We start from the raw sequence: 15,383 nt of genomic DNA, 5'->3' as shown, positions 1-15,383 counted from the left end.
AACCAGTATTGACAATCATGTCTACTGCTGATGCCTATTAAGGTTTCCCAGACCATGACGTGTAGGAATTACTGATGCCAAGAGCCCCATAAAATATGGAATTGGCATTAGAGGGGTCTGCTGTTCATAATTCATTTCTCTGAACATTGAAAATGTTATTTTTCAGTGTGTGAGGAGCGACCAATCTGCCTCACCTGGGAGAACAGCCTCCAGTTGTGTATGTAGTGTCTCAGATTAACTCTGTCTCTCCATCCAGGCATTTCTACGGCCACCATCACCCTAGAGCCAGGGCACATACAGGAAGCCAGAGGAACATACAGTACATGCAGGAGACACCGTTCTGCCTCAGTGTTGGACACCTTTTCCCCTACTCCATGTCAGATTCCAACACCACCGACTTCACAAACCCCTCCACTTTCATCCTGCTGGGCATTCCTGGCCTGGAGGCTTCCCACGTCTGGATCTCCATCCCATTCTGTGCCATGTACATCATAGCCATCTTGGGAAACTTCACCATCCTGTTCACCGTGAAGACAGAGCTGAGTCTCCATGGGGCCATGTACTATTTCCTTTGCATGCTGGCCTTCACCGACCTGGTTGTATCTACATCCATTGTGCCCAAAATGCTAGCAATATACTGGTTGAATTCCAGAGAGATTGATTTCACTGCCTGCCTCATCCAGCTGTACTTCTTTCACTGCTTCACAGTGATGGAGTCTGGGATCTTCGTGGCCATGGCTCTGGATCGCTATGTGGCCATCTGCCATCCCCTGAGACATTCCACCATCCTGACAAACTCCGTGGTGGCCAAGATTGGACTGGCCGTGATGCTGAGAAGTGGAATGGTCATACTGCCATATCCCTTCCTGTTGAGGCAGTGGCCATATTGCAGAACCAACATCATCCCCCAGCCGTACTGCGCACATATAGCCGTGGTGAAGCTGGCCTGTGCCGACACCCGCATCAGTAGTTACGACGGCCTTTTTGTGGTATTGTGTGTGATTGGTCTGGATGTGATTTTTATTGCCCTGTCCTACACCCAGATCCTCAGAGCCATCTTTAGCCTCCCCACAAAGGATGCCCGGCTCAAGACTTTTGGGACATGCATCTCCCACCTCTGTGCCATCTTAGCCTTTTACATCCCAAGTCTCTTCCTCTCCCTCATGTACCGGTTTGGCCAGAATGTGCCCCTGCATTTCCACATTCTCATTGCCAACGTTTACCTCTTGATGCCCCCCATGCTAAATCCCATCATCTACGGAGTGGGGACCAAACTGATCCGGGACAGGCTGCTCCGGCTCTTTACTCATAACAGAACCTAATTTTTTTCTCCTGGTGCTCTGGCTCTCAGACCTCCATGCAGAGCTGGCAGGTGACATGGTGCTGGACAGTCAAAGAGACATTAAATCCTTTCCTAACCTTACTATGCTGAGCTAGTGTGGCAAATTAGGGAATCGGTCTATGCACAAGTCATAAAGTTGCCACCATTCTAATTGCTGGTAATTGCACCACCTTTTTGGCCGAGACCACACCCCTGTGGCTTGCAAGGGAGCCATTTCAGACATTTCAAGGAATGGCAAATTTTCCAATTTTTTAGGCCTCACCTCATATTGCTAAAAACACTGAATCATTGCTTCAGCAGGGAATCATTGATGAGTGTATAACAGTATGCAACTCTCCAATCTGGCCAGTACAAAAAACAAATGGGTCATGGTGTCTTACTATTGACTATCGAAAGTTGAATCAAGTGACTCTAGCTTGTTTAGCTGTTGTATCCAAAAAGCCTGACCTGATTAAATCTATCAATCCCAAAGCAAAATGGTTTTCCACCATGTGTCTAAGGAAAGTCAACATTAGCTTTCACAGTAGAAGGTGTTCAGTTTACATTTCAAATCTGACCTTAAGGGGTAGATAAGAGCTCAGCCATTTCCCATAGGCAAATAAAATTAATTTTGTCAAGGTTTTCTAAACCATCTGTTCTATTGCAATGTGTAGACATTTATTTAGCAACAGAAATTAAAGAGAAACACCTGGAGTGTCTAAATGAACTTTTTCAAATAATCAAGGACACAGGATTAAAGTGTAATCCAACAAAAGTATGACTAATGGTTCCAGAAATTTCCTTATTAGGTATCACATTCTCTCAAGGAGGTCAATCACCTGCACAGCAAAAGGTGGATGCAATTTGGAAATTACCTATGCCCACTACCATAGCTTCTTAACTGTAACAATGTAAGGTACAAAATCATATGTTGGGTTTGTATAGACTAGGATTACATGTAACATTGAGAGATAACCAAAAGTCTTATGTAGACTGGAGAAAAAAAATCTTTTCCTTACTGAAGAAATCTGGGGCGGAGGGGGGGGGGGGGGGGAATGTAAAATATATATCCCAAGAGAAACTCACTCTTTACCAGTCAGTGATGGAATTCCATATGGATCATGGGAAAACAGAACCAGGTGTTGAAGCTCAGTGAAAGGTGGAGCAATGGCTATTCATGGTGTATGGGAGGAAAAATTAAAACAATATGTACATAATGGGCTAACCCCTTACCACGTATATTTCTTATTCCCTTACCTATGTGATCAACTGATTCTATCTCAAGTTGCAGTTGTGGAGGTTTAGGTTGGGTCTTTTAGGCATAAATTTTCAGTTATATATAAGATTTGATTATCAATTGATTGTTGATATTCACTTTAACCATTGCTATATGTTGTCATAGGTATGTGACAGGGCACTTTGTATCTAATGATCATTTGATAATAAGATAACTCACACCCAGTGTAGCCAATCAGTTTAGTTTAGTATTCATTTATTGTCTGGTACTTAATTAATCAACACGTTATATTCGGTGTACTCACTATATGCTAATCAAAATTGATTTATGGAATTCTAGAAGTATAAGATTAAGTAAGACAGAAGAATGAGTACTAATTAATGGAACTAGATGAGAAATCAGACAAGCTGAAACACAAGGAAACTGTAGGCTAAAACCAGCAAGACCTAGCTTAACTATTTTAGGCCTTAGATACAAGAAATGGCCCAGGAGTGACCTCATGCCCTAAAATTCTGGTGACATTGCAAAAGCAAATTCAGAAAAGCTTAGAATTAAACACAAGATTGCTGCAACGCTGTCCGTAACACGTGCCTTAACCGCAAAGCGAAGGTGACGCATCACCTTACGCCGCCTGTGGAATCCGGGGTCCCTCATGACTCCAGGGGCCGACCAATAAGAAAGAGAGGGACAATGGCAGCATGTACAGGCACAGAAGTAGGTCTAGTCAAAATCACTGTATAAAAAGGGGTGCCCAAGAATAGCAAATTCAGCTCCCTTTGGGATACTCCAGCAGAAACCCGTACTGACAATCACGCCACGCAAGGGCCAAGAGACTTTGAGAGGGCCGACACATTGTAACACCACCTAGGAGGATGTGAGTGTGTCTATAGTTACAGTTAGTCCACGGTACATGTACGTGTTTGGAATTATATATGCTGTTGTGTTCATGATTGTATTGGTATCTTTAATAAAATTACTAAAAGATAAATGCTCTTGTAATTGTCTGTGTTGTTTGCTTGTGGTTTACTGTATTCCTATGGGCTCTGGATCTAAAACAAACTGAGATGACTCCACTGAATGCATCTGATGAAGTGAGCTGTAGCTCAGGAAAGCTTATGCTCAAATAAATTGGTTAGTCTCTAAGGTGCCACAAGTCCTCCTTTTCTTTTTGCGAATACAGACTAACACGGCTGCTACTCTGAAACCTGAGATGACTCTGTTGAACTTAAGACTGTAGCCGCCAGAGCTGAACCCAGGGAAGTGTGATTAACTTTAAATAGAATAAAAGGAAACAAATCTAAGACTTGAACACATTACTTAGGATTCGAATGAGCAATCTCTCACCCTGACTGATGATACAAGTGGGCTCACACATTCCTGAGGCACAGGGTGCATCTGCCTTACAGCCTGGTTCCCCTTCCCCATTCAAAATCCTTTGTTTTCCAGACATTCTTTCAGTGTCGAGCTGTGGGGGAGTGAAGACAAGTGAGGATATCACTCCGCATCTTTTATAGTTTCTTCCAGCTTGCTGGAAAGTCTGCGCACGTGACATGGGAGGTCCACTCCCATTGGCCAAACTTTCTCCATTGTATCCATGCTCCCTCTGAGGAGGCTTCCGTATCCAGATTCCTGTGTTAGTGGATTCTTCCCTGGATAGATGTAAATTACAGAAATTAACACTGTCTGGCTACTCTATTGTCATGCCAAATGCCTGCTTTGGAGTGTTCCCAGCCTCATGTCACACATAGCAAGATTTCATAATGTCACATATGTTGATAGCAATGAGCTATTAATATTTAGCAGATCAAGACTTTTAGAATGATATCTCCCAAGGCATACTTAGTACAAAACTTATAATTCCATTGCCATGAGAAATATGATGAGATAACAGGCTCTGTGGATGGGGGAAAGCACTGGACGTGTTATTCCTTGACTTTAGCAAAGCTTTTGATAGGGTGTGCCTGCAGAAAGTGCTCAGATCTCCCGTCAGTTATCTATCTCTCGGTCTCTCTGTCTACTACTACTCATGCCAGCTGGGCATTTACAGGGTGTCAGGCCCTATGCAGATCTAGGCATTATCCCTAGTTTTCTTAGTAATCAACTATAATTTTTAAATATACACAAATGCACAGAGTAGCCAATTCCTCTCTCACTCAACACAGAGCCCAAGAGTTCTCATCTCCCTTTGGGAAGGTCCCTTAATTATTGTTTACTCCAATAACAGGATAAAGAACACAGAAGCACAGACATGGAAAAATAAATATTGGCTAGCATGCCTCTGGTGTCCAGCCTGTTTCCATTCAGACGCCGCTTCTCCCCTAGAGGCTGAGTGAACCCTGCAGGGATTACACAGAACTATATTATAAACAGCGCACACCTCTTTGTCAGCTCTCAGTGTGGGATGCTCCTGCAGATGCTGGGGTGAGAAATTTGTGGGACACGACTACCTGAGGGGAATTCCCAGGGAAGACACTTCCTTCTGAGGATTCACAGGTACCCATCTCCTGCTGAGGAGCTCACCTATCTCACAAACCCAGTAGAACTTGGGTGGGATGGGATAGAGATTAGGTCTGTCATCCTTTTCTGCTCTGAACAGGCATTAAACATCCCAGGTCTCTGGACGTAGGTGGTGAATTTGCTCCAGTTTCACTGGCCAAATTATCCCTCTTTGCTGCACCCTCCACCCCAAGCTGATGACCTCCAGCCCCAATGTGTTTGTATTTCAGTGACACTGTGGATCCTTCAGCATGAAAGGTGACAGTAGATGTCTGATACAAGGCCAAATTTGGAGGCCATGGCCCATAGTTTGCTAAGACCCCACCGAGGCAAAAGTCTCCTTGCAGGTAGAACTGAGAAAAGACCTCAGGAGCGAGAAGTGTGTTAACACACAGACAGTGTGACCTCCTCCTCTTGCATTTCAGGGCTTGGCTGTTAATGAGTGACAGGGAGGGGAGCTGTTACCTGACTTTAATTTGCTGGAAAGCATGGAGGTGATAGCACTCCTCACTGGAACAATTAAACAATTTTTTCAACATGGGCAAGACATGTTTTCTCATAGATTTATTAATGAAGTCAGCTGAACTGTTATGCCTGAAACTTTCAAACTTGAAGCAGAAACCCAGTATGGGAATTTTTTAGTCCAAACAGTGACAGTTTGGCAAACTTATAAGCAACTGAAAATAAGGTCTTCAAATTGAACATGCCAGGCTGCCCTAACTAAAAGTTGTGCCACCATCACCACCTACAATGGCCAATCCAGAAAAAAATAAGAACATAAAAAGGCCATACTTGGTCAGACCAAAGGTCCATCGAGCCCAGTCTCCTCTCTTCTGACAGTGGCCAGTGCCAGGTGCCCCAGAGGGAATGAACAGAACGGGGAATCATTAAGTGATCCATCCCCTTTGCTCATTCCCAGCCTCTTGAAAACAGCGGCTAGGGTCACCTTCCTGCACATCCTGGCTAATTGCCATTGATGGACCTATCCTCCATGAATTTATCTAGATCTTTTTTGAACCCTGTTATGGTCTTGGCCTTCACAACATCCTCTGGCAAGGAGTTCCACAGACTGTGCGTTGTGGGAAGAAATACTTCCTTTGATTTGTTTTAAGCCTGCTGCCTATTAATTTCATTTGGTCATCCCTAGTTCATGTATTATAAGAAGGAGTAAATGGCATTTCCTTATCGACTTTCTCTACACCAGTCATGATTTTACAGCCCTCAGGCATGTCTTCCCTTAGTCATGTCTTTTCCAAGCTGAAAAGTCCCAATCTTATTAATCTCTCATCACACAGAAGTGCTTCCATACCCCTAATCATTTTTGTTACCATTTCCTCAATATGAGGCACTCTAGTTCACCCATTTAATTATTTAGAATTTTAGCATTGGTATAGAAGCACTTTAAAATCTGGAGTCCTTTTAGCTGTCTGCCATTACATGATGTAGTTGAACGGGACACTTTTTCATTTCATTGTTTCTCATCAGATCCTACCTGTATTTTATCATTTTCCATCATCTCGTCCTCACTAGGACTTAGAGAATCTCCATTAATAGAGCCTCCCCTTCGTGATGTCTCTGTCTGAACCATGTGTTCCTCTGCACCTGTCGGCTTCCCCCAACCCTTAGTTTCAAAACTGCTGTGTGACCTTTTTAATGTAAAGTGCCAGCAATCTGGTTCCATTTTGGTTCAGGTGGAGCCCCTGCTTCCTCTATAGGCTCCCCTTTTCCCCAAAGTTTCCCCATTTGTGAATCCCATTCAGCTAAACACTTCAACCTAATATGTCAGTGCCAATGAGTTCCACAGGTTAAATATGGATTCTGTTAAGAATTTTCTTTTCTCACTGTTATATGTTCAATGTAATTGAATGTTCCCTTGCTCATGTTATGAGGTACAGTAAACATTATTGCCTGATCTAGTTTCTTAATTAATAGATTCACAGTGTTCAAGGTCAGAAGGTTTCAGAGTAGCAGCCGTGTCAGTCTGTATCCATAAAAAGAAAAGGAGGACTTGTGGCACCTTAGAGACTAACAAATTTATTAGAGCACAAGCTTTCATGAGCTACAGCTCACTTCATTGGATGCATCAGAAGGGACCATTAAATCATCCAATCTGTCCTCTTGCATAACACATGCTATTAAATTTTACCCAGTTTCCCCAGTATTCATCTCCATGATCTGTGTTTGACTAAGTCCTGCTCCTGACTAGATTACATTGTAGAATCACAGAGCCATAGGATAAGAAGGGCCCTCAAGGGTCATCTAGTCTAACCCCCTGCCTGATGCAAGATTTATTATGACTAAACTATCCCAGACAGATGACTTTCCCTTCTCCTTTAGAAAACCTCCAGTGAAGGAACTTCCACAACCTCCCTAGGCATCTGTTCAATTGTTCTCCTATTCTTACAGTTAGAATTTTTTTTCCAGATATTTCATCTAAATCTGCTATGCTGTAGTTTGAACCTATTGCCTCTTCTCCTGCCCTCTGTGGCAAAATAGGACAACTTTCCTCCAGCTTTTTATGGCAGCCTTCCAACTATTTGAAGACTGCTATCATGACCCCCACTTAATCTCATCTTTTTGAAAGTAAACATGCCTGGTTCCTTCTGCCTTTGCTCATATGGCTTGTATTTCCTCCCTTTGATCATCTTTGTCACTCACCTCTGGATCCTCTCCAGGTAATCTACATCCTTTCTATACAGAGTGCCAAAATTGGACTCAACACTCTAACTAAGGCCTAACCAGTGCTGAATAGAGCGGTACTATATCCTACTGTGACTTGCATTTTATGCCTCCGCTAATACAATCTAACATTGCATTTGCCTTTTTTTTGAAGCATCAGAAAGAATCCAAACCTCTGAGAGATGTAGTTATATCAACCTAACCCCTGAGTAGACACCATGAGGTCTTCCCACAACCTAGCTAGCACTTCTCAGGGAAGTGGATTACATACACTGATGGGAGAACCCCAGCCGTCAGTGTTAGTATCTACACTGAATCACTACGGAAATGCCACTGTAGCTATCTAAGTGTAGAGAATCCCTCAAACAGATCTTCTAGAAAAGGATCCAGTCTGGATCTGCAGACATGGGGAGTTGGAGAATCCACCAGTTTGTTCCAACGGTTAATCACCCCAGCTTCCAGCCATTGGTTCTTGCTCTGCCTTTCTCTGATAGATTACAGAGCCCGTTATTACTATTTAAGATGAATAAATTAAGTTCTTTAAGTTTTTCTCTGTCCAGCATTTTCTCCTTCCTCCAATAATTTTGTGGCTCTTTTCTGCACCTCTTCAATTTTTCAACATCCCTTTTGAAATATGGACTCTGTGGTTCGACGAGTGAATTTCTCCATGTGCAGAGATAAAATCCTTCCCCTGCTCAAACTCACGACTCCCTTGTTTATGCATACGAGGATTGCATCAGCCCTTTTGGCTGCATCATCGCACTGGGAGCTCACGATGAGTTGGTTGCCCACAGGGACCCCTAAATCCTTTTCAGGGTCCCCACATTCCTTAATACAGTGCCCTAGTCTGTGGGTCAGGCCTGCATTCCCTGTTCAGAGAGGATCACTTTGCATATGACTGTATTAAAACATTTTCTTTGCATGGGCCCAGATCAACTAAACACACCAGATCAATCAGTATGCCTGCCCTGGCCTCCTTATTGTAACCATTCTGCCAATCTTTGGGTCGTACACAAATTTTATCTGCAATGGTTTTCTATTTGCTTCCAGATCATTGATGAAAATATTGAATAGGATCAGGCATAGGACTGATCCCTGAAGAACCCCACTAAAACATCAAAATTTGCTGACAATAGCCCATTGACAACTGCTTTCTGGGATCTGTCAGTTAGGCAGTTTTAAGTCCATTTTACATGTGCTCGATTGATATTCTACAGTGTTCTTTTTTTTATTAGGATGTTTTCCCCTACTAAATCAAATGCCTCAGAGAAATCAAAGTCTATTGCATCCACATTATTCCTTTGATCAACCATATATATGTTCTCCCATTAAAGGATGAAATTATACTGCTTCTTTCCAAATGCAGAACAATTTTTTTTTTTTAACACATCTCCTTTTTCTGAAAGATTAACATCGCTGCCTTCGCTTTGCCACTGAACCGGGGTTTGTCCAAAGTTCTGTATTTTCTTGACTATGGAATTGTGACTTTTTGAATATCTAATGAACTCTTCTGAAAGAACTCCCAATTTTCATTCCTGTTTTTCTGTCTATTTTTTCCCTCCCAATCAGTTTTGCTGTGGGGAATTAACCCATTTGAAGCAATAAGGCTCTCCTCTATCATATGCCCCCTTCTTTGTCTCTTCCCTATACTAAACAGTCACAGACATTTCAATCTGTCTGCATATGGCAACCCTTTTAGAGAGACTGGGTAACCAAAACTGAGTTCATAGTCAGAGCAGGTTATTCTTCATCCCATTCCTTAGGCATCCAAACATTGTCTTTGTTTTGGCCACTGCTGTGCACAAGCAGGTGTTTCCATGGAGCTGCTATCAATGACTCCCAGGTCTTTTCCCTGAGGTATGTTCCAGTTGGAATATTTTCACTTGGCACATATCTTGGCAATGGTTTGTTTTTTCCCCACTGTCAGATTTTGAGCAATCAGGTGAATGCAGAACTCCCTAGAGCATGGACTTGTTAGCCTGGCTTTCATTGCATTAAGGAACGATGATGGATAACCACATTCATGTTTACTGCTGGTGCCTATTAAGTTTTCTCAGACCATGAAATGTAGGAATTATTGATGCAAGAAGCCCCATAAAATATGGAATTGGCATTAGTAGAGTCAGTTGTTCATAATTCATTTATCTGAATGATGAAAATATAATTTTTCAGGTTGTGAAGAGCGACCAATCTGCCTCACCCATGAGAACAGCCTTCAATAGCGTATGTTGTATCTCATATTAACATTGTCTCTCCATCCAGGAATTTGTACTACTACCATCACCATAGAGCCTGGGCACATACAGGAAGCCAGGGGAACATATGTACATGCAGGAGACACCGTTCTGCCTCAGAGTAGAACACCTTCTCCTCTACTCCATGTCAGGTTCCAACACAACTGACTTCACCAACCCCTCCACCTTCATCCTGCTGGGTGTTCCTGGCCTGGAGGCAGCCCATGTCTGGATCTCCATCCCCTTCTGTGCCATGTATGCCATAGCCGTCTTGGGGAACTTCACCATCCTGTTCATTGTGAAGACAGAGTCGAGTCTCCATGGGCCCATGTACTATTTTCTTTTCATGCTGGCCATCACTGACCTGGTCATATCTACGACCATCATGCCCAAAATGCTGGTAATATACTGGTTCAATTCCAGGGAGATCAATTTCAGTGCCTGCCTAACCCAGCTGTACTTTCTTCACTGTTTCTCAGTGATGGAGTCTGGGATCTTCGTGGCCATGGCTTTTGATCGCTACGTGGCCATCTGCCATCCCCTGAGACATTCCACCATCCTGACAAACTCTGTTGTGGCCAAGATCGGCCTGGCCATGATGCTGCGGGGTGGCATGCTTGCATTGCCCTTTCCCTTCCTAGTGAGGCAGTGGCCATATTGCAAAACCAACATCATCCTCCAGCCGTACTGCGCCCACATGGCTGTGGTGAAGCTGGCCTGTGCCGACACCCGTGCCAGTAGTTATTATGGTCTCTTTGTGGTATTCTGTTTGATTGGTCTGGATGTGAGTTTTATTTCCCTGTCCTATACCCAGATCCTCAGAGTCATCTTCAGCCTCCCCACAAAGGATGCCCGGCTCAAGACTTTTGAGACCTGCATCTCCCACCTCTGTGCCATCTTAGTCTTTTACATCCCAAATCTCTTCTTCTCCCTCATGTACAGATTTGCCCAGAATGTGCCCCTGCATTTCCACGTTCTCATTGCCAATGTGTACCTCTTGATGCCCCCCATGCTAAACCCCATCATCTATGGGGTGAGGACCAAACAGATCCGGGACAGGCTGCTCCAGCCCTGTACTCATTAAGGAATCTATTTTTTTCTCCTGGTGCTCTGGCTCTCAGACTGAGCTCCATGCAGAGGTGGCTGGTGATATGGTGATGGGCCCCCTTCCCTGAAACACTTACATGGTAGTCAGAGTGATATTATATCTTTTCCTGGAATTGCTGTGCTGTGTCAGTGTGACAAACTGGGGAATTGGTCGATGTACAAGTTACGCCCTAACCCCCTATTCCTTCAAGGCTCTGCTCCCTGATCCACCTATCTCCCCAGCAGACCTAATCGGTTAGGGGTTCTCAGACCACACCTCCTGAATGGGGCCGTGAAGGTCAGGAATATATTTTGTGTGTGTGTGTGTGTGTGTGTGTGAGACTTTGTGTGTGTGTGCACGTGGGTCCATGTGTTTGTCTGTCGAGATCTGTGTACCCATGTGTATGTGCACTTGCATCTGTTAGTGTGTGTGTGTGCATGTGCATCCGTGTGTGTGTCTGTCTGTCTGTCTGTCTGTGTGTGTGTGTGAATGTGGTCCATGTCTGTGTGCATGTGCGTCCGTGTGTGTGTGTGCGTGCACTCATGTAGTTCCGTGTGTGTTTGCATGTGCATCTGTGTGTTTGCACCCTCAGAATATCCCACAGCCCAGAGGTTTAGCACCCACACCTGGAATTTGGGAAACCCACTTTCAAATCCCTGGTCCACTGAAAGTTTATTTGTGCAAAATGGAACAGCTCCAGCCACAGAGACTGAGAGCTCCATCCAGAAAGCCATTTGCCTGCTGTTCAGGGCACACCTGTGACATGGGAGACCTGTGTTTCTGTCCCTGCTCCGAATCAGGTAGAGCAGAGATTTTGGGTCTTGTTCCCCCACGACTCTCTTGGGTCCCTAAGGAAATGTGCTGACCTGTCCTAGGCACCTCGCTCCAGGAGAGGGCTCATAGCTGACAGCCCCATGTGGAAATAGACACCTATCTCTAGCTCATCATCCAGGCTCCTAGAAGCCCAAATCATTGGAAGTTAGGTGCCTTAGAACCCATGTGAACCACTAGAAAATCCTCCCATTGGATGAGTATTCCCCACGGACATCTCCATTCGAGACCTATCAATTAGCCAGTTCTCACTCCATCTAATAAATGCTTTATTGATACTCTCTGCTGCTAGATATGCGGACAGCGTTGGCAACGGGTGTTAGGGGGGTTATTCCTTCACCCACTTACTTCCCTGGTCCTTCTCGCATGAACAGAGAGCAACAATACCCGAAGTCCAAAGGTGCAAACAATTCGATGTTTATTGGGGTGAACTTCCAGCAAGCATGATTCCAGTTTCCTTCCTTGGTGTCCCCCTTCCCAGCTCTGACACCACAGAGCCTTACAACTGTGTCCCTGTTCCCATTCCTGCCCTTAGCCAAACATGATTCCAGTTTCCTTCCTTGGTGTCCCCATTCCCAGCTCTGACACCACAGAGCCTTACCTGTGGCTCTGTTCCCATTCCTGCCCTTAGCCAAACATGATTCCAATTTCCCCATCCCCATTCCCTGTTCCCATTTCCCCCCCACTTCCTGATTGACTGCAGACTATACAGTAAAACTTGAGTTCTGCTTAGCTATGTCTTAACCAATCATTTTCCTGAACTTTAACTAACCAATCTGAACATATTGTAACATGGTTATGTAACCAATTATATCCCACCACCTTAATTAGTTTACACCCAGCAAAATTAATTCTACAGCAGACAGAAACAATCACAGAACCAGACAGAGATTATACAGACAAACAATAGCAAAGTGGGAACTATAATGACAAAACAATACAGAAGTGAGGATTTCACATCCCAGCTATTGATAAGTGAGTTCTCGCCAGACAGGATGCTATCAAACTACGTTTCCTTTTACATCTTCTAGGCACTTCCCTTTCTCTGGGGGCACTATCAGGACAGGATTGTATCCTAACAGCCCAATAGCACCTTATTTCAATGCGACAAATTTGGAATGTGAGGATGTGACCGTTCACTTCCCAGCTTATGGCTGCCTCTGCTGCTTAGCCAAAGGCCTTAGCCTAAGCACAGGGCCTCAGACTGTCACAGGAAGAGAAGGCCCTTACACTGGCAGACAGTGATTTTGATTCTTTCTTTCTTTTATACCTCTATCACTAACCAAGTGATAAGAATACACCTAAATTCTTAGAGTATAGGCCTTTACAGACAGGCCTGAATATCTATATCCTAACAACAGGGTTTGTTGCAGGGATTGGTTCCTGGGTTGAAAATGTCAGCCTGGAGATCCTCAGCTTTCATCAGTCGCATATTTCGTTCCCATCCAGGGGAGATGAGGTACCTATTGTTCCATAGAACTGCAGCTTTGTAGCAAGCCTGACACCACAACAAAACCACAAAGTCTATGGAATGGAAGAGGGCAACAGCAGCTGCTCTCCAAGTGCCCACATCTTTCGAGCAGCCTCCAGCCCTGTCTATGAAGCTGCCACCTGATAACCAGTCCGACCATACAGGTTAATACCAAGCAGGTTGCATTTTCAGGCTGCTTGATGGTAATGGCCAGGGACTTTGTTTTACCTGGATTAATAACCAGACTAATGTGCACTGTTTCGTGCCCAGCCAGATCAGCTCTCAGATGCAGCAATTCACATTACTACACCTTCAGTTGTCACTGAAGTTGATGGAATAACAGCCCTTTGTATGCTTGTAACTGGTACATAGGATGGGATGCACATTAGAAGTGGAAGAGAGAGGAAGGCGTTGGCGGGGGGTGGAGGGTGAGTTAAAAAGGAAAGGGAGAGATGGACCTAAATGAACACAGAGAGAGAAGAATCATAGAATCATAGAATCACAGAATATCAGGGTTGGAAGGGACCCCAGGAGGTCATCTAGTCCAACCCCCTGCTCAAAGCAGGACCAATTCCCAGTTAAATCATCCCAGCCAGGGCTTTGTCAAGCCTGACCTTAAAAACCTCTAAGGAAGGAGATTCTACCACCTCCCTAGGTAACGCATTCCAGTGTTTCGCCACCCTCTTAGTGAAAAAGTTTTTCCTAATGTCCAATCTAAATCTCCCCCACTGCAACTTGAGACCATTACTCCTCGTTCTGTCATCTGCTACAATTGAGAACAGTCTAGAGCCATCCTCTTTGGAACCCCCTTTCAGGTAGTTGAAAGCAGCTATCAAATCCCCCCTCATTCTTCTCCAGACTAAACAATCCCAGCTCCCTCAGCCTTTCCTCATAAGTCATGTGTTCCAGACCCCTAATCATTTTTGTTGCCCTTCGCTGGACTCTCTCCAATTTATCCACATCCTTCTTGAAGTGTGGGGCCCAAAACTGGACACAGTACTCCAGATGAGGCCTCACCAATGTCGAATAGAGGGGAACGATCACGTCCCTCGATCTGCTCGCTATGCCCCTACTTATACATCCCAAAATGCCATTGGCCTTCTTGGCAACAAGGGCACACTGCTGACTCATATCCAGCTTCTCGTCCACTGTCACCCCTAGGTCCTTTTCCGCAGAACTGCTGCCTAGCCATTTGGCCCCTAGTCTGTAGCTGTGCATTGGGTTCTTCCGTCCTAAGTGCAGGACCCTGCACTTATCCTTATTGAACCTCATCAGATTTCTTTTGGCCCAATCCTCCAATTTGTCTAGGTCTTTCTGTATCCTATCCCTCCCCTCCAGCGTATCTACCACTCCTCCCAGTTTAGTATCATCCGCAAATTTGCTGAGAGTGCAATCCACACCATCCTCCAGATCATTTATGAAGATATTGAACAAAACCGGCCCCAGGACTGACCCTTGGGGTACTCCACTTGATACCGGCTGCCAACTAGATATGGAGCCATTGATCACTACCCGTTGAGCCCTACAATCTAGCCAGCTTTCTACCCACCTTGTAGTGCATTCATCCAGCCCATACTTCCTTAACTTGCTGACAAGAAGACTGTGGGAGACTGTGTCAAAAGCTTTGCTAAAGTCAAGAAACAATACATCCACTGCTTTCCCTTCATCCACAGAACCAGTAATCTCATCATAAAAGGCGATTAGATTAGTCAGGCATGAACTTCCCTTGGTGAATCCATGCTGGCTGTTCCTGATCACTTTCCTCTCATGCAAGTGCTTCAGGATTGATTCTTTGAGGACCTGTTCCATGATTTTTCCAGGGACTGAAGTGAGGCTGACTGGCCTGTAGTGCCCAGGATCCTCCTTCTTCCCTTTTTTAAAGATTGGCACTACATTAGCCTTTTTCCAGTCATCCAGGAAGATGGGACAAAACCCACTAAAACAGGGACTTCCTGCCTCTTCAGTTCTGGGGAGCACTTTCCAAAGGAGAAGAGAAATCCTCTTCCTGACCCCAAACCAGTACTGAC

The 15,383-nt window shown here is 44.5% G+C and overlaps 2 protein-coding genes across 2 annotated transcripts; both read left to right on the top strand.

Moving 5' to 3' along the window:
• The first annotated feature begins 374 nt into the window (after positions 1-374).
• Positions 375-1,322, top strand: LOC125643495 (olfactory receptor 52R1-like). The gene has a single exon (XM_048866214.2). The coding sequence runs from the start codon at positions 375-377 to the stop codon at positions 1,320-1,322; it is 948 nt and encodes a 315-aa protein (XP_048722171.2).
• An 8,787-nt stretch (positions 1,323-10,109) lies between these two features.
• LOC125644637 (olfactory receptor 52R1-like) lies at positions 10,110-11,051 on the top strand. Its single transcript, XM_048868894.2, has one exon. It carries the CDS (start codon positions 10,113-10,115, stop codon positions 11,049-11,051), a length of 939 nt encoding a protein of 312 aa, XP_048724851.2. The 5' UTR covers positions 10,110-10,112.
• The last annotated feature ends 4,332 nt before the right edge of the window (positions 11,052-15,383 follow it).

This window comes from Caretta caretta, chromosome 1 (genome assembly GCF_965140235.1).
Source record: "Caretta caretta isolate rCarCar2 chromosome 1, rCarCar1.hap1, whole genome shotgun sequence".
NCBI lineage: Eukaryota > Metazoa > Chordata > Testudines > Cheloniidae > Caretta > Caretta caretta.
Note: the sequence above shows the minus strand (reverse complement) of the source record. Positions and strands in the feature narration are given on the sequence as shown.

Bases quoted from the DNA above. Each gene is read 5' to 3' on its own strand.
- LOC125643495 (XM_048866214.2), top strand. From the start codon at position 375: ATGTCAGATTCCAACACCACCGACTTCACAAACCCCTCCACTTTCATC.
- LOC125644637 (XM_048868894.2), top strand. From the start codon at position 10,113: ATGTCAGGTTCCAACACAACTGACTTCACCAACCCCTCCACCTTCATC.